Source organism: Mus musculus, chromosome 9, assembly GCF_000001635.26.
Source record: "Mus musculus strain C57BL/6J chromosome 9, GRCm38.p6 C57BL/6J".
Taxonomy (NCBI): Eukaryota; Metazoa; Chordata; class Mammalia; order Rodentia; family Muridae; genus Mus; species Mus musculus.
Genome location: NC_000075.6, coordinates 64,714,354 through 64,738,328, shown reverse-complemented (window position 1 = coordinate 64,738,328; position 23,975 = coordinate 64,714,354). Strand labels below are relative to the sequence as shown.

Sequence of the window (23,975 nt, the reverse complement as noted above, 5' to 3'; positions counted from 1 at the left end):
ACTTTCTCCAAGGCTAAGAAAAACCAAAGAGTTCAATAGGTCTCCATGAAGATCAGATACTACTGAATTGACAAGATTGATTAGTGTAGTCTTCATAGGTAAAGGCTACCTGTGGTTCAATCCAAGAGCAGATATAACAAGGTTATTCTATTATTCAATATGAGCTAAAGAATACAATCAATATGAGTTAAAAGTATGAAGAAAAGGGAGCAGGTTCCACCGAGATTTGAACTCGGATCGCTGGATTCAGAGTCCAGAGTGCTAACCATTACACCATGGAACCAGCACGGAGGCAGCAGTGCCTTCGGGTCTCTAATGCTGACAAAACTCCGCCCCCAACCGGAAGCCAGATACTAAAAGATTTACACTTCGCTTCTCTGAATGATTGGGGAGAAGAACAAGCCAAAGGCTCCAAGGACCATTTTAGGATTGTTTTTCCTGTATGCCTTCCCAAAGCCGGGTGAGAATGTGGTGTCCACTCCTGCGCATTCCACCCTGCCTAGCTTATGGGCGGGGTGCCATCTCTCCGGAAGTACTTTCTGCGAGGGGCTGGGGCCTTCCGGAAGTGACGCATACAGGGCGGGGCTCGTCACCGGGTCCGGCAGCTGAAGCTCCTCGCTCGCTCGGGTTACCCCTGCAGCGACGCCCCCTGGTCCCGCCGCCGTTGCCACCGCCGCTCCCGCCCCTCAGCTCCTCGGCCGCGCCATGGGCACCCGCGACGACGAGTACGACTACCTCTTTAAAGGTGAGGCCGTGGGCCAGCGAGAGCCCATTTGGGGCCCGAGACACTCCCGGGGGACCCGCGCAGGGCCAGCCCTGCCCTGGTCGGAGTCCGCCTCGGCGCTTCCTTCCTGCCGCCCCGTCGGGGGTCCCGCCGCTCGTCCGGGTTCCCGCGCCCTTGGGAGGCCTGACGAGCCGCGGCGCCCCTCTCTGTATGTCCTCCCCGATGGCTGCGTCCCTCACGGCCGTGCAGTTCCTTCCCTGGGCGTCTCGAGCCCCTCCTCTTGGATGCTGCTGCTCGTCTCACGTCCCCCCTCTGACAGGCCCCTGCCTGGGCTGAGCACCCATATCGGGACACCCACTGGCTCGGGGGGCGGGGGTGTTGCTTTTTCTCTTTTCTGTTCGTTTCCCTTTTCTTCCCTTCCCTCCTCGTGAGCCTTTTCCTGGGCTTCGGCCAGATTCGCCCGTCCCCGGGCCCCCACCCCCATCCCCGCAGACCTCGAGGTCAGTACCCGCGGACTGTCCCCTCCCTCCCCACAGACGGGCAACTAATGTTTAGCACTCCGGAGCGACCTGGCTGGTGGGAGGGAGAGAAGGGGAGGGCAAGAGGGGCTGTCCATCACTCCTGGCGTTCATGCACTTGTCGCAGTGTCCAGGCAAGCAGATGACTTCCCACCTCGCGTTTTTCTTTTTTTTTTTTTTTCCCCCCCTTTTCATCTCTGTCCCTGCCTAGCTACAACCAGACCGGGATAACTCCTTTTACTTGGCTTTCGAGAAGGGGCTGCGGATGGGTGGTGGCTGTTATCCCTGCCAGACCTGAAGGCCCAGTTCCCGAACAGGAAAGGTTGTGCGCTGCACAAATACTAGCGAGCTTATCACTGTGGACTGGTTGCTTCCTGCTGCAATACTGGGAGGATCCGACAGGAAGGGAAGAACCCTGGTTGGTCACATACCTTTCCCAAACAGTGAGAGAGGGTTATAGTGCTAGCGTGCCCTTTTAGTGAAATCAAGAATTTATTACAGGATGGGGGGAAATGTGGAGCCGGTGGACAGAACAGGGAAGAATGTAAATAGAGACTTGCTTATGGGTTGAGTCCGCGAAGAAGCTGAAGTGAAAGGATACAGTTCTCAGTGACGAGAGAGTACAGTGAACGCTTTTTTTGTTCATGAATGCGCTCTCACTTTCGTAGCCTTGCTCTGCTCCTGAATTAGAAGGGCAGCCATCAGTAATTTGTTGAACAAAGATCATTGCCAGTGAGGAAGAAGCCCTTGCTTTTAAAGCTTTTCTGGGGAGGGTGGAGTTTCAAGAGTGTTAAGCATGGTGAGTGTTCCTGGCTTTGCCATTGGGTGCTAAGAGTGATTGGACTAAGTGAAGAAGCAGGAAACATTTCCAAATTCTTTACAAGTCTTGACATATTAGCTGCTAGTACACCCTTATCAAAAGTTACTCCGAATATTCTATTTATAGAGTAAGTACCTTCAGTGTTACCCTTACTACCATATTGGAAAGTAATGTATAGATAAGAAGGCACCAAACCTTAAAAATACTACTAGGAAAGCAGGCCTTGGCGGTATAGGCTTTTAAAATCCCGGCATTTGGGAGGAAGAGGCAGGCAGTTCCAGTCCAGCCTGGTCTACAGAGTGAGTTCCAGGATAACCAGGTTACATAGTGAGTCCCTGTCTCAAAAAATAAAATAAAATAAGATAAAATTAAAAAAAAATAAAAACAAATAGGAGACCTAGGATGTTTATTTAAGGCATTTGAGATTATTTGAAATTACCTAAATCCTAAGGTTTAGTCAATCAAGGGAGTTTTATTTTTAAGTACTTTGTAATGGTGGTACCTTTTGAAGTTATTTCTCTTATTTGGTTTGGAATGTGAATGTTGGTTATAGAAAACTTTATTTTTTCTAAGAATGTTAATTTATCCTAGATTGGCCGAAGGAATTAAAGTTTAATTTTTAGATTAGACCATCCTCTGATCAATGAGAAAACATGGGGGTTTTATGTTTCTTTGCCTTGTAACCTTGGAAAAGTTAACTTTTTTTTGTATTTTTTTACTTTTTGAGATTATGATATAATTATACTATTTCTCCCAGCTCAACTTTTTTGAGCCTCAGTTTCCTCAGTAAAGGAAATACTGTGATACTTTTTGGGGAGTGAGATTATAAAACTTAGCTCTTGTGAGGACTCAGTGGTTATAAATGAAGTTATAGTTCTTGTCCGACTTTTGAGCTATAAATCTTTTAAAATTTTTTTATTTTTATTTTTTATTTTTTGGTTTTTTCGAGACAGGGTTTCTCTGTATGGCTCTGGCTGTCCTGGAACTCACTTTGTAGACCAGGCTGGCCTCGAACTCAGAAATCCGCCTGCCTCTGCCTCCCAAGTGCTGGGATTAAAGGCATGTGCCACCATGCCCGGCTCCTAAAGTTTTTAAAAAATTGTATTTACTGACTTGTGTATGCTAGTGTGTACTATAGCACATGTTGAGGGTAAGAGAACAAATTTTGGGAGTCAGTTCTTTTCTTCCACCCCGACAGTCTCAGGGATCAAATTCATGTCATCAGGCGTGGTAAGCAAGCATCATTCCCCACTGAGCCACCTCACTCACTAATCAATACATCTTTATAAAGAACATGTAAATTTTAATAAAGAAGCACAGAACCAAGAAACTTCTGAAATATTTTGTGTCTATGTGGGTTCTGGTTTTATTTTTTTGTATACTTTGCTGTGTGAGACTGGGTGTTTAAAAATTCTGCTGAGAAGAGTTTCCACTTTTTAGAAACTGCTACAGGATATGAGTCACTTTATTTTTTATTTCAACACTGATTACTTAGCCAATTTTTTACTTATACAATTACTTTAAAATGATTTCATTCTACAGAGATTTATTCACTAAGATGAACCGTGGCATTTCAACTTTGGAGGAGGCTAGCTAGCACACTTAAGTTAAGGCGACTGGGGTTTGTACGTGGAACACGAGCATGTTTATTAGTATGGGGTGGATTAGTCTAAGTGGGAATGTAATGTGGGCAGAGAGGACAATGCTAAATGATGCATTCTTGAAGGTTAATTTTTACTTAAGCATGGCTGTTTAAAAACCTGTTAATCTTGTACATATACAATGTAGTTAAGGTGCTGTGGGGCACAAGTGAGGTAGTTGGGTATCAAGACAGCCAAAGTGGCACTTCCTCAGCACAGCTGGGTGCGTAGTCTACCTCCCCTGGCTTTATCTTCTGAGTCTCATTGAAGTCCAGGTGTCACGAGTCATCAGCTGATCGGCAGTAACACCCACCGACTTGAAGTTGAAGCTTGGTGGCTTTTCTTTCACAACTTTCGGCTTAGCAACTCAGATTCTGATGAACCTGGAAAAACGTGTCTAGACTTTAGCCTTATTGATGCATTTTATTTTAAAGACTTGGTGAGGTTGGACTGTGAATGTGGTTGAGATTAAAATTATCTTCCAAGCTTTTGAAAACCAGTGTGAAAATAGTAATTTCAGGTGGTAAATTTTAAAGCTAATATTCTGTAGGTGAGGTGAGAAGTTAAATTTTAGTACAGAAAATGAGCTTGCTAGAGAAGTATGAAACTAAATGTGGGCTGAGCATGGTGGCTTATGCCTGTGATTACAGTACTTAGGAGGACGAGGTAATGGATAGCCATGATTCTTGAGGTCAGCCTGGGTTACAGGATGAGACTGTGTTTCAGAAACAAACAACAAAAACAATAGCAAAAATACTTAAATGTGGTTGAAGATAGAAACTAAATTAAATTTTATATATATATACACACACACATTCTGCTTTTACAGTATTTAACAGTTTGATATTTGTGTTTTGTATAGAATATAAGGCATATATGTAAACAAGTTAATATTAAGTATTAGTTTGAGCTTCAGTAGATGAGGCTATCTAAGTTTTGGGGGGCGTTATATTTAGGAATTATATTGCCATCCAGTTTATAGAGATATTGCTATGTCCATTCAGCCTAGGATATTATATTAGTAATTGATACATAAAAAATTTACTGGAGCTTCCTTTAAATTCTTTTTGCATTTATTTATTTGCTTATCTATGTGACTGTCTGTATATTGGGGGTGTGTGGAGGTCAGAAGTCTGTCCTCTCTTTCTACCTTCAGGTTTGGCAGCAAGTGTCCTTATTTACTGACCATCTTGCTTGCCCAGAAATTGATTTCTTTGATTGTTGGATATGAATACAAAGTATCCCACATTTTTAAAAAACAAGAAGCTGGTGGTAGATAATAACTCAGTGATAAATCATATGCTTAGCATTAGCCTTAGGTGTTTTGATCCTCGCATCACTGGTAGTGGTGGGGTGAGTTAAATGTTGTCATCTTAATGAAAGTATTTTGCCTTGAAATTGTTTAATTTTGAGTCCACAAAGGTCCATAAGTTTTTTGTTTTGTTTTGTTTTTTAGAATCATTATCAATGACCAATGAATTCTCTTTTGTTAGATAATTCCATCCATCTATCTGGCCATTGAGCCTAAATAGATTACTTCTTGCTTTGGTTAGAAAAAAGAAATGGCTCTCCTTATCATGTCACATTTCTTTTTCTTTTTTAAAGATCTATTTATTTTATGTACTAATTTATATAAGTACACTGTAGCTTTTTTTCAGACACACCAGAAGAGGGCATCAGATGACATTGCAAATGGTCGTGAGCCTCCATGAGGTTGCTGGGAATTGAACTCAGGACCTCTGGAAGAGCAGTCAGTGCTTTTAACTGCTGAGCTATCTCTCCAGCCCCTGATCATGTCACAGAAACTATCTTTTTTTCCATCCTTACAAAACTGGAATCTTAGGTCATTTAAGATATCCTTTTCCTTAGACAAGTTGCTAGTCTTTGGAGATCTTGTCAGTAACTAGTTGGTATAACTATTTTATACTGTTAGATCATTTGTGAATTTTGAATTGTTTACAAACTATTGCTTTTTTTTTTTTTTTTGGTTTTTTGAGACAGGGTTTCTCTGTGTAGCCCTGGTTGTCCTGGAACTCACTCTGTAGACCAGGCTGACCTCCAACTCAGAAATCCACCTGCCTCTGCCTCCCAAGTGCTGGGATTAAAGGCATGTGCCACCGCTGCTCGGTGCTATTTTTTTTAAGTAATAAATTTTTTAAGGTAATTTTTTAAAGTAATAAAATTAATTGGTTACATGGGTATGTGTGTGGGGGGGTTCTTCACTTAGTATAAGAATTTGACCTTGATGAGATGGTAAATTTAGTCATTAGTTAAAAGTAGAGGTCAAGGCATAAGCCAGAGAACTTCAGAGATGGCTCAGCAATTAAGAGCACTTGTTACTCTTGCAGAGAGAACCTCACCCCAGTTCCAGGTGACATAGCAGGCATGAATGTTATGTACATATATGCATGTAGACAAAGCATTCACACACATAAAGTAAAATAAAAAACAAAACTCCAAAATATAAGAATGGCTAATTTTTTAAAAACAGAACAGAGTGTGACTTAGTGCTGTAGCATCTGTGGGAGTGTACCCTGCTCTTTGAAGGTGTCCCCACCACAGGATGCTGTTACCCAGGTGCCATGCTCACCTTTGCTTTTTTACTTTAGATTGTGAGTGGTTCTGAATTACTATTTGAAACTGGAGTGTCTGTGAATTAATTAGATGTTCTAATCTTTAGTTTTTTCTTTCTGCACTGTTTCATACCTCAAGTGATTGCTGATGCTAGTGTGTGACCAGAAGTGATTGAAAGGAGATTTCCTCAGCAGATTATCCAGTCTTCTTCCTCTCCAAATCATATTTATTTATTTAAGGTTTTTTTTTTTCTTTTTTGGGAGGTGGGGGGCTCATGCCATGGTGTTTATGGATAGAAGTCTAAGACAATTGAAGGGATGGATTTTCTTTCTACTGTGTGGGTCCATGGGATTGAACTCAGGTCTTTAAGTTTGGCAGTAATTGCCTCTACCAGTGAACCGTCTTTCAGGCCTAAGTTTCTGTATTCTTGTTGTGACTGAGGATTTCTATTCAGGAAAGGTGAAGGAAGTTTTGGGAGAAGCCCAGACTAGGTTCTTGGCTGGGACCCTCTCCCTGTTCCCACCCAGGAGTTGTGATCTGACCATTTAACCTCCTATACTAAGAATGAACAGTGAATGTATCTCAATAAGGAGGCGCTATTAATGTTGCTGGGATTCAACTTCACATCTACAGTAGTGGAGTTTGGAAACCAGCCTACTAATCTGTTTTCATGACCTTGACATCATTTTCCCTGGTATCCAGTAAAAGTATTTAATGTCTGTTTGCTAGTGTACTCTCTGACTACAAAGACAGAATTATCTTCTTTGTTACATGGAGTCACTGCTGCTGGGATTTCTTGCTGAATCAGCTGATACAGGAAGCCAGAAAGATATGCATTTGATAATGCATGGTTGTTCTAGGGCGAGCTGTGTGTACTTCTGTAACAAGAAAGGTGTACTCTCTTTTCCTTTGGCTGGAGTGCAGTCAGCCTCCTTTCTGCGTGCACCATCAAATCCCAATCTTTTGAGTAAAACATGGCTTATTAGTCTGTGACCTTAACCCTGCTGTTGATTTTTCTAGTCTGATGCCTAAATCAATTAGCTACATAAAAAGTATTACTAGTCAACAGTAGAAATAAATACAGTGTTCACTAAAATACCTACAAAAATTTATGCAGGGAAAAAAATGTTAGCTGGCTTAGATTCTGTAAACCTCCAACCCCATTTTGATCTTTAAATTTATGTTTTAACCCAACTTATCTGAAGTTGGGCACAATGACACACACCTATAATCTTAGCATTCAGGAAGCTGAAGTAAGAGAGTTTTGTGCGTTCTAGACCAACCTGGGTTCCAAATTGAGACCCTCCCTTAAAACAAACAACTTGTTTTTCAGTTTCCTGTCTCGACCAACTTACCCCCATCCCCTCTCCTTGAGAGACAGTGTTTCTCTGTGTAGCTCTACTTCTCTTGGATCTCATTCCTGTAGACCACACTGGCCTCAAACTCAGAGATCCACCTGCCTCTGCCTCCCAAGAGCTAGGATTAAAGGTGTGTGCCACTGGCTCTGTTTCTTGTTGTTGTTCTGTTTTGATACTGGATCTCACTTTGTAGCTCTTATTGGCCTAGAACTCTGTGTAGACCAAATTGGCCTTGAACCCTGAAAGATCTGCCAACCTCTGCCTTCTAAAAGTACACTATGAAGTACACTTCTAAAAGAAGTACACCATGGCTGACTCTGAAAATTTTAATGTGTGTGGGTGATTTGGTCTACAGTAATGTCTGTTAACTACTTGTATGTAGTACAGGCAGAGGCCAGAAAGGGACATCAGATTCTGGAACTGAATTACAAACTGTTGTCTGGAGTTAAAGTATTGAAAGCTACCTCTGGGTACAAGGACTCAAACCTGGGTCCTTAGAAGAATAACCAGTGTTCATAACCATTGAGCCATCTCTCCAGCCCATGAAATTCCCCCTCCCTTTTTAAAAATTTTCTTAATTGCATTGATTGGAACTGGAGAGGTGACTTAGTGGTTAAGAACTGGCTGCTCTTAGAGAGGACCCAGTTCAGTTTCCAGCACCTATATTTGGCTGTTCACTACTGTCTGTAACTCCAGCTCTCTTCTCTTCTGGCTCATATACATAGCATTCGTACTCATGTTTATAAACATGGAAAATTATATTCATTCACTTGTGTGAGCTCTGTAGTAGTATATATTTAATCTCAGTTGTGGGTTTCTACCCTGCCTTAGATCATTTAATTCCCAGATAAAAGACACAAAATTTTTATATTTATAATAAGCCTTTAATGAACTAGAGCTGGTCAGATATCTACCCTCTATGCTATTAAAATCTACTTCCCTGTCAATAACCTTGAGTTAAAACTTGTCATGTTCCACCTGGGCAGCTCTTAACTCCAATTGGTCAGCTCTTGTGGTCATGTTTTCATGACTCACCTATCCCGTGGCATGTTCTCTCTCCTAATTGTCTCTCCTCAGACCCCAAGCCTTGGGGCATCTTTATTCACCAATCAGGAATAACTTGGGTGGCAAGGTTATATAGCATCGCTTGGGTCTACACCTCATCCCTAAGGGCAACCAGGACCAGTATTTAGTATTATAATACATAGCAATAGACCAAACCTCAGCTGAGTTCTGTGCACAAGTGGAGTGTATGCGTCCCAGAGATGGATCTCTGTTCCTCAGGTTTGGAGGCAAGTGCCTTTATTTGCTAAGTCATCTCACCAGCTCTATTTGAAGAGTTTCAAAGTAGAGTAACACTTGAGATGAGAAGTTACTTGTAAATAAACTGCCATCTTTTATAAAAACCACAGGAAGCAGGTATAATCAAAATTTGTTTTGAAAAAAAAAAAAAACTTTTTAAAGTCCTAAGTCAAAGTGTTTGTCTTCCTTGCTTTGGCTTTGACTCAGTGTGTCAGAATTGTTAACTTCCTAGGGCTCCTGTTTGTAGTAAGGTTGGGCGCCCTCGTGCTTTCTGCCAGTCTGAACTGTAACTATTAAAGATGATTGTAGTTTCTATGAGCAGAGCAGCAAAGCTTGTAAGCCTCGTGCCTCCTGTTTTAAATGTGTTTCAGCTCTCTATCACCCCCAGTCTTTCATGACAGTAGTAGAACACACACACTTTCCTACTCCATGCGCTGACATCTTTTGTTTGATGTCTAACACATGAAAATCACAAGTCGATATTTACTTTTCAGAATGCTTTCTAAGGTAGTGAGGTTGGTATAAGTTAAAGGTAATTGGTGTTTGAATTGATGACTACAGTATTCTATGATTAAAATTGCAAAATTGCATTTTTAAGGGCTGGGGATATAGCTCAGTTGTCAGTTGTTTAGCTACCTTACATGAGTAGGGCACTGGGTGTGAGTTCCTAAATAGGAATAAAAGAGGGGGATGTTTTTTAGATGGGGTGCTATATCTGATCTGTGCTAAGTAGATGATGTGCGAAAGTCATTATGCAGACAGAAATAGATTACTAAGAGTAAGTGATTGGTTTAAATTGATTAGTCATGGATGTAAACTATTCAGTACTATGCTTCTGTCTCTTTAAAAATCCTTGGTTGTATTTATTTTGAAGCCAAACATCCTCCTGTTAAGTATGCTGGTATTTTGAATGTGTGTGCCTTCATCCAGCTTATACTATTTATTTATTTTTTGTCTTTTTAGTTGTCCTTATTGGAGATTCTGGTGTTGGAAAGAGTAACCTCCTGTCTCGATTTACTCGAAATGAGTTTAATCTGGAAAGCAAGAGTACCATTGGAGTAGAGTTTGCAACAAGAAGCATCCAGGTTGATGGGAAAACAATAAAGGCACAGATATGGGACACAGCAGGGCAGGAGCGGTACAGGGCTATAACGTCTGCGTAAGTTCATGGTTTTCAGTTCTGGAATAGGTTGGTATCAAGTGAATTGCTGAGTTTAGGTACTGGGAAGAAACGGTAGTCCTCCCTTAACCTTGCAAGATGTTCCAAGACCTTCCTTCAATGCCTACAACCACAGATTGTACTAAACCCTCTGTTTCTCTCTCTTAAAATTCATCTTATTTTTATTCATGTTTTGCCTGTATATGTGTATGTGTACCATGTTCATGCTTAGTACACATGGAGGTAAGAAGATGGTATCCGATCCATTGAAAGTATAGTTACAAATGGTTGTGAACCACTGTGTAGATGCTAGAAAACAAACCTGGGTCCTCTACAGCAGCAGCAAGTACTCTCAACTGCTGAGCCATCTTTCCAGCATCTTGTATCTTTTCTCTTAATAGACCCTTTTTTCTTTGTCATGTCATAATTGCTTTGGGGGGCTATTATTAAATAAACTAAGGGTTACTTGAACACAGAAAAGACCATAAATAATGGCAGAGCTACAAAGTGACTTTAACAGGCAGGTAGTTTATATAGTGTGTGGGTACATTGGACAAAAGAATGAATCATGTGCTGGCCTGGATGAAGGGGAAAACTGAGGAGTTTGTCATGATACTTAAAATGGTGGCAATTTAAAGCTTATGAATTATTTATTATTATTTCCCATTTAATATTTTTGGCCTGTGGATGACTAGGTATAAAACCTCATATAAGGGATGACTACTATCTGCCATATCTGGTGTGTGTGTGTGTGTGTGTGTGTGTGTGTGTGTGTGTGTACGTACCTGGTCTCACTTTGTAGCATGGTACTCATTATGTAGCCCAGGCAGGCCTCAGACCTCCAGCACCCAGGACAGTTATGTGGCACCACCCCTCATGTGATAACTAGGAATTTTCAGAAATTTATTTACAAGTTTGTATTATTGTTTTTAAAAATCTCTTTGTGTGTGTGTTTGTGTGTGTCCCTGAGGATGAGCATATGAGAGAATGTAGAGGGTGTTTGTGTTAGTGTGTATGTCTGTGTATTCTTGCTGTGTAGATAGAGGTCAGAGGACAGACAACCTTGGATGTTGGTCCTCACACTTGTGAGGTCCTACCTTGTTTGAGATAGGCAGTATTTGTTGTTCAGTGCTGTTTATGCCAGGATACCTGGCCTGAGAACGTCTGGGATTCTCCTGTTTCAGCCCCCAACTCCCTTATATCACAGTAGGAGGACCAGGATTGCTGAGTGCTACCATGTCAGCTTTTTCATGGATTCTGGGGATTTTTAACACCCAAGCAGATCTTCATGCTGGATGGCAAGTGTTTCCGCCACAGAGCCATCTCTCTAGCCCTATACCATCACCTTTTGTGTTCTTTCTGGTATTCATTTCTACTTTTTGATTGTCTTCTGATAGTTATATGTTTCTGTTGCAGATACTATCGTGGAGCAGTAGGTGCCTTATTGGTTTATGACATTGCTAAGCATCTCACATATGAAAATGTAGAGCGATGGCTGAAAGAACTGAGAGATCATGCTGATAGTAACATTGTTATCATGCTTGTGGGCAATAAGAGTGATTTACGTCATCTCAGGGCAGTTCCTACAGATGAAGCAAGAGCTTTTGCAGGTTAGTGATATAAACTCCACAGTATTACAGTGCTTCTGCATTTCTGTTTGAACATTACACCTCTCTTCTTTAGCAATGTTCTATGTGAGTCTGAAAAGTAGTATGTCAAGGAGTGTCGAAGACTGACAAGGATGCTTAGAAGTTGAGCACTTTGCGCTTCATATAGGATCTGCTTATTTCTAGCTGCCCTTCTGGTAGGGGAAACTACCAGAAGAAAGCAGCGCTGCATCTGCTAAGAAGTCATGATGTTGTATTAGTGAAAGGATTGTGAGTATTTTCCTCTAACTTAAAATTTTCAAATTGAATAGACTTCTAAGTGAGTGTGTTTTTAGCTATATAGTTGCTAGGGAGGATGGTTAGGGGTGGAAATAGTGGGACGTTTGATAAGTTAACTAAATTCTGAATAGTCTCACTCATTGTTATTGGTGGTATTTATATGCAGAAGTAATTACAAGGGAGCGAAAATTTCTTACTGTTACTTTTAACTTACTGAAGTAAAAGTAAAATATTGTCTATATATTACGCCAGAAGTTGGTACCATTTAGAGGTTTTTGTTTGGTAGTTTGAAATACTTTCTCATGTATCTTTCAGATAGTCTCATGACTATCTGAAGAATAGTCTCAGGCTGGTCTTGAATTCTTGGCCATGCTGAACTAAGTCTTAGTCTTTTATCTTCCCTTTTGTGATTGTAAGCTTATCACATCTTCTGTTTTAAAACTTGGAGAAAGCCGGGCAGTGGTGGTGCATGCCTTTAATACCAGCCCTCTGGAGGCAGAGGCAGGCAGATTTCTGTAAATTCCAGGCCAGTCTAATATACAAAGGAGTTTTAGGACAGCCAAGGCTACACAAAGAAATCCTGTCTTGAAAAGCCAAAAAACCAACAACTACCACCAAAAAACACCTTATGGAAAGTTGGGGAGGTAGGTCTGTGGTAGAGGGCTTGGCTGGCATTGGGGAGGCCCTGGATTAGATCACCAATCACCAACACTATTAAACAGCAATCAAAATTTACCAGACTGAAAATTTTGTTTCTTTTTACAGAGAAGAATGGTTTGTCATTCATTGAGACATCTGCTCTAGATTCTACAAATGTTGAAGCTGCTTTTCAGACAATTCTAACAGGTGAGACCTGTGTTTTCGGTTACACCAATGGGAACTGGAGTTTTAGGAAGTGAGTTAAACTAATTAGGAAATTGTTATGCCACCTGAAAATGACTATCATTAGAGAGCAACTGTAGTATAAATTCCTTGATGTGTAGAGTTACAGTTTTTGCAGGTTGCACTTCAGTCATGTGAATTCATCTGGGGAAAAATTCTTTGAAAGTAATTTGTTCATTTCCTTGTGTTCAGGCAATGTAGTCTATACCTCATAGTCAAAGGGACAGTTACATGTTCTTATGTATGTTCTTCTCTTTTTAAAATGCACTTTCATTACGTAAATACTGAGATCCTGACTATAGAAAGATATAAATGCCTTTTGAAGTTAGAAATTGGCTGGAGAGGTGGCTTGGCATTTAAGGGTACCTTCCGTTCTTCCCAAGCACCCGAGTTTTGTTCCCAGCACCCATGCGGGGTGGCTCACAACTGCCTATAGCTCTAGCTTCAGAGGATCCCAACGCTGGTACCAGTACACATGTGACAGACACACATGCACACACAAAAAAATCTTAAAAAAAGAAATTTGAAAAGCCTAGGGAAATTACATCAAAAGTTTTAAGTGAAAAGAAGAAAGCACAGATAGTTGTTCTGAGTTAACAGGAGTGTGCTCCTTGCAAAGACAGTCAGCCCAGCCTGCATATGGAAAGGGTTAAATGAGTACAAGGAACCGACAAAGTTCATGCTGTTTTGGAATGTGAGTAACCAGGTCAGCTTCTTGAAAAAGAAGACATTTTATTTCTTCAGACTCATATTTACTTTGGTTTTATTAGAATAACCAAATTATAAGTACATTTAATCTATTAAGAAGCACTTTCATAGATTGTTTTTCAATAGACCTAAATTATGTGTTACTTTTAAGAACTTATGAATTAGAATCTAATCAACACAAAGTAGAGTCTTATGTGGTGTTCTGATAAATTGTTATATAGAATTGTTTAGTTTCCTATTGTAATGTAATAAGTTTTAATGCTGTATGTAGCACTTATATTAGAGATGACCAGAATTTTAACTCTTAAAGTATTCTTTTATTGTTTAAAAGAAAAGTGTGTGTAATAAGCCTAGGGATTTAGATCATGAAGTGGAAAGCCTGATTCTTCCACTTATTTTTGGAGCTATAATCTTGAGCAAGTTACTTACTCTTTCAAAGGCTTTAATTTCTTCATCTGTAAAATTTGGATATATGTTGGGTTGGAGAAATGGCTCAGCAGTTGGGAGTACATATTTTTCTAGAGGACTGGAGTTTGATTCCCAGTACTTATGCCAGACTGCTTATAACCACCTGTAGCTCCAGCTCCAGGGGATCTAACACCCTCTTCTGGCATCTACATATACATGAGAACAAACACATAGATATACACATAATATAAAATAAACAGAGTTTCTCATACATTTTGGTTAGTTACTGTTTTCTTCGTGAAAGAACTTGTACTTTTAAATTACAGGAGTATGGTTTGATACGGCATGATTTAATTTGTTATTGCTAGTTAGGGGCTTTGTTGTTGTTTTGTTTGTTTTATCTTTATTCCACAGAAAAGAGTGCTCTGTCACTGATACTTTAGTAGTTCCCAAAAATATATGAGTTAATGCCTGTCAAGGGCTTAGCTCTTCCTGGGACATAGCAAACATTTGATAAATCAGTATTTAAGTAGTAATTAAGGAAAAACAACATGTTAAAATACATAGAAAAAAACCAATTTTTAAAAATAATATAAATATTGGTGATTTGCATGTACTTTATTAAAAACTTTTTTTTTTTTGTTTGATTTGTGTCTTAGTTGGGGTTTCTATTGCTGCAATGTAACATTGCGGCCAAAAAGCAAGTTGGAGAGGAAAAGTTTTATTTAGCGTACACTTCCAGATCATAGTCCATCATTGGAGGAAGTCAGGGCAGGAACTCGGGGGTTGGAACCTAGAGCCAGGAGCTGAGGAGGGCTTCTGCTTGCTGGCTTGCTTCACTTAGCTTACTTAGCCTGCTAAGTTATAGAACCCAGGACCACCAGCCCAGGGATGGCACCACCCACAATAGGCTGGGCCTTCCCCCATTGATCACTAATTGAGAAAATGCCTTACAGATGGATCTCATAGAGGCATTTTTCTCAACTGAGGCTCCTTCCTTTGATTATTCTAGCTTGTGTTAAGTTGGCACACAAAACCAGCCAATACACGTTAGCTTTGTTTTGTTTTGTTTTGTTTTGTTTTGAGATAGGGTTTTTCTGTGTATTCCTGGCTGTCCTGTAACTTGCTCTGTAGACCAGGCTGGCCTGGAACTCAGAGATCTATCTGCCTCTGCCTCTGGAATGCTGAGATTAAAGGCATGCACCACCATTGTCAGCATAAAATTGTTTTTGTTAACTGAAGAATAGTCACTACGGCTGGAGGGGAATAGACAGCTTGTGGCACTGGCAGCTTTTTTAAAAGATTTTTTCTGAGTGATCTCGCTGCAGATAGTTTTAAGCTTGCAATATTTTGTTGAATATACAGTATGCCTACAAGTCCTACTTTCTTTTTGTTTTCCACTGTGTAGGGTAGGCCAGGCTTGAGCATTCAGGGACCCACCTGCCCCTGCTTTGGGAGTGCTGAGAAGAAAAGCATGTGCTACTATACCTGGCCTAATTTTTAATCTTTTTAAAATCACATTTTTTTATTCATTTATATAAGGTATGGGGTTATAGTATTTATAGTGTGGTAGCCAAAGGACAGCGCCTTTTAGCATGTGGGTCATGGGGCAAGTACTCAGGTCATCAGGCCTGGTGGCAGCTTCCTTTGTTCATGGAGCTAAAATGTAAGATTATTGGAAATATTGTGCAGTAGATCCACACTTTGTTCATATCTGAGTAGTCTGATTTGTCTGGTGGTGCTTTTAAAAGTAGTTCACTAGTAGCAAGGTGGGCTGATGGGTTGCTTCAGTCCTGCCTTCCAGTGCAGCTTTGTTTTTTCCATCTCAAGTTCACCAGGAGTTGTGTCGGGGAGGGGCAAACTGTTAGGGATCCAACTCTGTCTTTTCTTAATCTTTTTTTTTTAAAGATTTATTTTATGCATGAGTACACCACCATTGCTGTCTTCAGACACACCAGAAGAGGGTGTCAGACCCTATTACAGATGATTGTGAGCCACCGTGTTGTTGCTGGGAATTGAACTCAGGACCTCTGGAAGAGTAGTTGGTGCTCTTAACCACTGAGCCATCTCTCCAGCCACTGACTATGTCTTGAGCATGTCAGGCAAGCTCTATCCCAGCTGAGTTTCATCCCTAAGAGATGTTTTTAATCACTGTTTTCCATGCCTCTTTTCATTTTAACTTTGTATTTTGGCAATTTCAGAGTTGATTAAATCTTACAGTAATAATATAAAGAATTTGTGAGAACCTTAACACCCCATTTCCTTAAGTATTAGTGTCTTTTTTCTGTCCATTTACCTTTCCCTTCCCAACAAAGACACACACACACACACACACACACACACACACACAGTGTCACACACACACACTATATGCAAATGCAAGTAAGTACTCTGCATACTACCCTTATCCCTAAGTCTTTTGTTGTTGTTGTTGCTTATTTACTAGAAACAAGTACTTTCTCTTTTATAACCATAACACAGTGATTTAAATCAATAGTATAATAATAGCACATCAGTCTTTAGCTACAAATCTTACTCAGATTTTGCCAGTAATTTCAATTAATAATAAGAAGGAAAAAGCCTGGAATCATAGCATATGTGCTATTTAGCTGTCTTGTCACTGCTTGACAATAGTTCCTTTAATTTTTCCTTTTTCATCATCCTTAGTATTTTTAAGAGATCTAGGTCAGCTGTCATTTCTCAGATTGAGTTTTATCCAGTGTTTCCTTGTGATTAAATGCAGGTGTATAGCTTGTGGCCTGAATGCCATAAAGGTGGTTCAACTCATCATACAAGAGGCTCATGATGTGTTTGTCTTAGCCACTGGTACTTCTAACTTTGAACTTTAGTTCAGGTGCTTTTAGCCAGATTTCTCCATGTAATTAGTAAATTCGAGGTAAATTTCTAAATTGAAGACTAAACTCTTAATTCTATGGCTGAGATAATTTTAATTAAGGTAACACACTGGTTCTTTAAAGCCAGTTTGGTGGTACACACACATCTGTTAATCCTGGTACTTGGTGGACTGTATGTGCCCGGACCATATAACAAGACCCTGTCTCAAAATAAATAAAAACAAAGGCGCTAAAGTTGCCAGGTATTAACTTCATAAGAATATGGAGAATTATTAGAAGTTTTAATATTACATTTTAACTTGTTTCTGTTGCATGCATGTGTATATGTATGTGGGCACAGAGTGGAGGACAGAGGACAAATGCAGAAGGTAGTTCTTACTGTCTACCACGTGGGTCCCAGGGATGAAAGAAACATGGGTCGCTTTACTCACTGAACTGTCTTGCCAGCCGAGTTTGAGACTGTTTTCACTAGGGGTAATAGTATCTTGGGTCTCACTTGCTGCAGAAAATGTGGCACTATCTCAAATGGGAATCTTTTTGACCTTCAAGAGATGTACATGATGAACAGGAGGTTTGAAAAGGTGAATAAATAAGAAGCTTTTGTAGAGACTGGCATGGATTACTAGGCTACTAGGTTTTAAAAACTTTGGAGAAACTAAAGATTTTTAAATTTTTATTTTGTGTATATAGACTTGTATATGTAAGTGTACCACATGCCTGAGGAGATCTGAAGAAGGTGTCAGATCCCCTGGAACTGCAGTTATAGGTGACTTGAGCTGCTTTGTGGGTGCTTGGAACAGAACAGCATTCTCTGCCGCATCCTAACACCTACGACGTCTCCAGCACCAATGGAGCTAGAATTATAACCCTTCCTGTTCCTTAATTTGGAACAATTGTGTGTAAGCTCTTTAGAATTATTTTGCCAGCCAATCCACAATTCAGGGAGAGTAGAAAAACAGACTTTATATCTTTGGAGTTATGCCTCATATTTAAAGCTATAATATATTAGTATTTTACTTCATGTCTAAATCTCCTATAAAAGATTCTGTTGGAGAATAGATAAAGCAGGATTGCTTTTTTTTTCTAATTATTCTTAACCTTTGGGCATCTTGAAAAGGGACTGCATGGAAATTAACTGACCACACATTCATTTGACTCTAAAGGAGAACAGACCCCTGAGAGTTAAATAAGGTACCTGCCTCTGACTTAGCATGTTACTGCCCGCTCCTCCACGCTGAAGCGACCCTTTATAATCAGACCCCTGCTGAACCGTTTGTGCTTATCAAAGAAAATTACACACACACAAGAGACTTAAGTACATTAGTTGTGGAGCTCTTTAGAAATGTTTAGACCTGAAAAAATATTTTTCTGATTCTTTTTGTTTATTGTCTTGTTGGTGGTTTTCAAAAGTGGATACATTTTTGGTGACAGGAGAAAGCATAGCAGCTGTACCATTTCTAGAAGAATGCAGCACTTGTAGACTGTCGCACAACACTGCTCAAGTTTCTTGCTTTGTAATGAGATCTCTTTAATTATTTACCTCTCTTTCCTCTGAGAAGTCTCCTTTGTCTCTCTTCCAGTGTTGCATGCCTTCGTAATTTATAGAGTTTCTGGTGTTTTGGATTTGTTTTCCTAACTTAATCTTTAGAACAACTTGTAAAGAAGTTAACATTTAACAGGGATCACATATTTAATGTTTTTCTTTTCAGAAAGGTGCTCTATCCAGTTAGGTATTAATGGACAACATAAAGAGCGAATGGTATAGTTTAACCACAAGTTGATGATTATCATTATTCCTTAGTCATGAGACTCAGTCAGGGAACTCTTCTTTGCCCTGGAGACATTCCTATTCCATTCTTTTCTATTTTCTTTCCCCTCCCTCGCTCCCTCCCTTCCTCTTTCGCCATCATCCCTATCTTCTCTTCTTTGAGATAATGTATTACTGTGTAGCTCTGGCTGTCTAGGACTTACTTTGTATACCAGGTTGGTCTCAAACTCAGAGATCCACCTACCTCTGCCTCTCAAGTGCTGATATTAAAGGTGTGTGCCACCACATCTGGCTTTTTTTTTCTTTTAAGACAAATTTTTAAGTATTTATTTTCTCTAGTGGTGTGAGGTTTATTGAGTGCCACATTGTGAGAGTGAAGGCCAAAAGTCAACTTGCAGGGGGTAGACAAGTCTCATTTTACCAGGTAGTTACTGGGGATTATGCTCACGTTGTCAGGATTGAAGAAAGGTGCCTTTATTCACTGAGCATCTCACTGGCCATCCCTATCCCCCCCACCCCCACCCCCCCAGTGAAAGACCTGTCAACACCATATTCTTCATGTTCTTGTTTTTAAACTTTAATCAATAGCTTGTCTGTATTGTATTCTTTCTCTACTGATGCTTCTTCACCTTTGAACCACTACCATCCTTCTCAGACGTGTGTGTGTGTGTGTGTGTGTGTGTTCACACTCTCGTGATCCCTGAGTGTATGTTTCATGTGTGTGGGTGATGGAAGAGGTCAGAAAAGGGAGTCAGATGCCCTTAGAGCTTGACTTGGGACCAGTTTCGAGCCACCTAGTAATTGAACTCAGGTCCTCTAGAAGATTAGTGGGTTCTCTTAAAGCACTGAGCCATGTCTCTAGCCCCACTTAGTAAGTTACTGTTGCTCTACCTTAGGGGAAAAATTTTTTTTTAAATATATGTGTATGAATACTTTCATTTATGGAGGTGTGTACCACATAATATACCTAGTGCTCATGGAGGCTAGAAGGCATTGAATCTCTGGAACTGCAGTTATGCTAAGTCATCATTTGGGTACTGAGAACCAAACCCAGGTGCTATAAGAGCAGTAAGTATTCCTAATTGCTGTGTCATCTCCTCAGTACCAAAAAACTGATTTATCCCTTGTTGTGTAGTTTCCTGCGTACCTAGAACAGAATAGCTCATACCTGCCTCCTTTAGTAACCGTCAATGTCTGTTCCTGATCTGTGACCTGTTTTTATTACTTTGAAATAAATCTCAGATAATAAGTCATTTCATTTGTGACTATTTCAGAAGAGATACCTAAAAAATTGGGACTGAAATTTATAACAACACAGCCACTAAGAAATTCATAGTAATTCCTTATTGCCATTTGTTATCTAAACAGTATTAAATAGATATGACCTTTTAAAAATCAACAGTTTAAATTAGGATTTAGGTAATGTTTGATAATGTTGATACATTATAGTTGGTTGATGTGTTTTGGACTTTTTTTTTTTTTTGGTGGGGGTGGGGGTGAAACAGGATCTTTTTACATAGCTTTGGCTATCCTAGAACTCACTATGTTGACTAGGTTGGCTTCAGACTCAGAGATCTGCTGCATGCCTCTGTATTCCCCAACCCTGCAACACAGTGCTGGGATTAAAGGCATGTATTGCCATGTCCAGCTTTTTTGGAACATTTTGACCATGTAACTTATTTATTACATTGTAATTTTAACATTTTATCTCATGAACATGCATGCTCCTATATAGTCACATTATAGTTCTAAAGATTAAGTATGTCTATAGTATTTCTAATGAGCAGCTCTTATTCAGATTTTCCCATGTGTATTAATAATACATTTAATAAATCTTTCATGGAATTGCCTTTTGATGTTTTTAATGACAAGGTCTCACTATATAGCCCTGAGTGGCCTAGTACTTACTATGTAGACCAGGATGTCTTTGAGCTCACAGAGATCTGCCTGCCTCCATCTTCTGATTAAAGGCTGTGGCTCTCCATGCATAGCCATGGATTTTTAATTTTTATTTAGATAGTTACCTACTGTATAAGGTAGCAGAGATAGAAAATTTATACTTATTTGACTCTGCATTTGTCCTATTTCTGCTTGAGCAAATTCACCAAGAGTTGTTTTGTCAGGGACACATGAAACCTGCATAGGAGTACATTGTGTCTTTTCTAGTACATCTTATTGGAAGGCTGATTATATTTGGTTGCCCGTTTGTAGAGTTTCCCTACTTTTTGATGATATTGCTTAAGAAGGAACACTGGGAAGGCAAGATGGAGGCCTGCGTTCTCTGTTTTTGTTTTTTTTGTTTTTTTGGTTTTTTTTTTTTTTGGGTTTTGGTATTTTGAGACAGGGTTTCTCTGTGTAACCCTGGCTGACCTAGAACTCACTCTGTAGACCAGGCTGTGTAGACCAAGTATGCGCCACCACTGCCTGGCCACAAATTGTTAAAAGCAATGCTTTGGTTCTAGTTAATGGCTATTTGAAAATAAAACCTTACCTTTTGAGATAAAGTTCCAGTAGCCCAGGCTGTCTTTTCAACTTGCTGTGTGGCTGAGGTTGGTCCCGAACTCCTTAATTTCCTGCCTCCACCTCCCAAGTGTTGGGGTCACAGATGTGCACTACCATGCTTAGCCTACAAATAAAATGTAATGTGTATCTTTCTGTTCTGTGTGTCTTCTGTCTCTTTTACACAAAGTCTTCATGGTTTATACACACTGAGTGTTTCTGTTTCTTCTGTCATTCAGAGATATACCGCATTGTTTCTCAGAAGCAAATGTCAGACAGACGTGAAAATGACATGTCTCCAAGCAACAATGTGGTTCCTATTCATGTTCCGCCCACCACTGAGAACAAGCCAAAGGTGCAGTGCTGTCAGAACATCTAAGGCGTCTCTTCCCCTAGAAGGCTGTGTATAGTCCATTTCCCAGGTCTGAGATTTAAATATATTTGTAATTCTTGTGGTCACTTTCTGTGTTTTATTACTTCCTTACACTTAAGAATCTTCCCATGTCTTAAGTCTTTTGATTTGGCTTTATAAAATCCTCAACTTTGTCCTGAATGACTGCAGTTCTTTTTCATGCTATGGCTTCTCTAGCCTTAGTTTAATAAACTGAATGTTTGAAGTTCTCAGTTATTGTTTACTCTTCATCATGGAAGCCTGTCACTGTAGGACAGAATAGAACTCTATCACTTGAAGTTTAGACCTATTGGTCCTGATCAGATCTAAGACAACCTTAGAAATAAGCTATTGTTTTGCCACAGAGCAGCTTGTAAGACACTCTTCTCAATACAGTACATATTTTGACAGATCTAAGGATTGCCCTGTAAACATAACAGCATTTTGAGAGCTTGAAGATTTTCCATTGTGGAAGTCAGTTTCTAAAATGCCTTAATAGGTCTATGTTGTAAATTTTTTCTTTAATTTTTGTAAGCATCAAACATGATGGGGATTCTTTTTTGTTGTTTTTCTGGAAAAGAATTAATAAACACAAAGGACTGTTATGGTTTGCATAGGGTGTGGTTATGTGGTCAAAGTTACCCTGCTGTCTGGTAGGCTAGTGGACTTCTGTCTGAGGTGTCTCTGTTGCAGTGATCGGCAGCCAGAGTAGCTTAACCAATCTCATTTCCTAGATTGTGATATTTTTATTGCTCATGTAATAACTAGCTTAATGCTGGTAATATCACATTTTGAAGTGTTAATTTTGCTTTTAAACCTGTCTAGTAAGTGAAATGCAGCCTAATTTTATCACCATATTCAGCAACCAGCATGGGTAATTATTTTAACAATGCTTATATTTGAGTTCTGCAGTGTATAATGGAATATAGCTCAATTAATCCTTTGGTTTTAGTATGTCTAAAGAATACAGTGAGAAGTTAATTTATACTCAAGTGGTACCACTTAAAGGCATGTGTTCTTTTAGTATGTAAAGTGAAATAGTACCTTGAATTTAAGTAGAATGTACTTAGCCATTGTAGGGCCCTGAAATAGATTTTTCCACTACATAATTGAAATCAATGGAACAACTAGTTTCTCATTCAGAAATGTACACACTAATACTTAGTTTTACTTCCTTGTGGATAATATTAAGCACTTACCCTGACGTTTTCTGAAAGTTAACTGCAAAGACGTTATTAAGGATGGTGGGATACCTGCAAAAACTGTGTGGGCTTGCATAGATGACTATGTTTCATGGTTAAATCTTCTGCCTTTTGCAGTGCTCATGATGTGTGGGGAGCACAGAAGGCATTGCTATAGTCAGTCATTTTGTTTTTCTTTTGTAGTTATTTGTTATTTTAGTGTATTGGTTATAAAGATACTGTCTATTTATAAATTGCTACTTTGTATTTTATGCATGCTCTGTATTTGGACTTTTTTTTAATCTATTGATTTGGAGTACATCCTCATCCTAATAAACAGTTACAGGGGCTTTCCCAGTGTGGTGAGATTACATTCTTCTTCTGAGTGCTTTAGAAGTAGCCATGAAAACCTTGCTTCTGATGAGTGAGAAGATAAGTCCTTGCATTGCTGAGTAAACTTGGATTGGGGGCAACTGTCAGTTCAGGTAGACTTTAGATCTGCAGAGAACGTTGTACTCTTGGGGAGCTATTTCTAAAAATGGTGGTGACACAGGCTGTATTTTTCTAACAGTGTCACTAGACACAGGAAAAGCTTCCATTTCTATTAAAATTTACGATAGATTTATGAACTAAAACTAAGAAAAAATAAATTATGTAGTGAATGAAAATGAGTAAGAGTAGCTTTTTAAAATTTTTTTATTTTAAACCAAGAATAGATTTTTTTTTCCCCAAGAATAGGTTTAAATGCTACTTGTACATGGTGGATTTTGGGAGACCTCCAGGCAACATTAGGTATTAGAAAGAGACTTTGCTTGCATGTCAACAAGAGTCTTCATGTTGAGTTAGATCTCAGGAGACAGGCTGTCCCGAGTAAGAAGCATTGCAGTTTTATTTACTTGGACAAGCTTAGGCTCAGGCAGTTGGGAAGTGCTTTGGTGCTTGACTCTCCTTTCCATTGGTTTTAATTTTAGGTCTTTTTCTTAAACCTGTTTATTCTCCTTAAAAGCCAGTTAGCCATCATACCCTGTCTTTGTTATTCAGAAACGCTGTACCTTTTTTTCAAAGTTGTCACTGTGTCAAGATAAGTTATCTCTAGCCATTCCGTTAAGTATACTAAGCAGAGTGGCCTTTGCCCTAGATCCTTTAAATTCTGGAGTTTGAATCATGTATCTGACTGAGCTCGCCTAGTTCTTTGATTGTTAGGAAAATGAATATTCTAATTTTTGCCATTTCTGACTTGTGTTTATAAAATCTAAATGTCCCCAGTGGTTTGAGCTGTTGAGATAGTCTCCTTAATCTGTT

At 39.5% G+C, this 23,975-nt stretch overlaps 1 protein-coding gene and 1 non-coding gene across 2 annotated transcripts; one reads left to right on the top strand and one right to left on the bottom strand.

Annotated features, from left to right (window-relative positions):
* Nucleotides 1-211: 211 nt before the first annotated feature.
* n-TQctg9 lies at nt 212-283 on the bottom strand. The gene has a single exon. It is a non-coding gene; the product is annotated as a tRNA-Gln (tRNA).
* A 289-nt stretch (nt 284-572) lies between these two features.
* Rab11a (RAB11A, member RAS oncogene family) lies at nt 573-23,029 on the top strand. Its single transcript, NM_017382.5, has 5 exons — nt 573-745; nt 9,900-10,095; nt 11,512-11,705; nt 12,747-12,827; nt 21,341-23,029. The coding sequence occupies exons 1-5, from the start codon at nt 706-708 to the stop codon at nt 21,478-21,480; spliced, it is 651 nt and encodes a 216-aa protein (NP_059078.2). The 5' UTR covers nt 573-705; the 3' UTR covers nt 21,481-23,029.
* Nucleotides 23,030-23,975: the final 946 nt, after the last annotated feature.

Excerpts from the sequence above, each read along its gene's own strand:
- Rab11a (NM_017382.5), top strand. The coding sequence starts at position 706 with ATGGGCACCCGCGACGACGAGTACGACTACCTCTTTAAAG. Across the intron at positions 746-9,899 it reads GTACGACTACCTCTTTAAAG|TTGTCCTTATTGGAGATTCT; the intron begins GTGAGGCCGTGG and ends TTGTCTTTTTAG. Across the intron at positions 12,828-21,340 it reads TTTTCAGACAATTCTAACAG|AGATATACCGCATTGTTTCT; the intron begins GTGAGACCTGTG and ends TCTGTCATTCAG.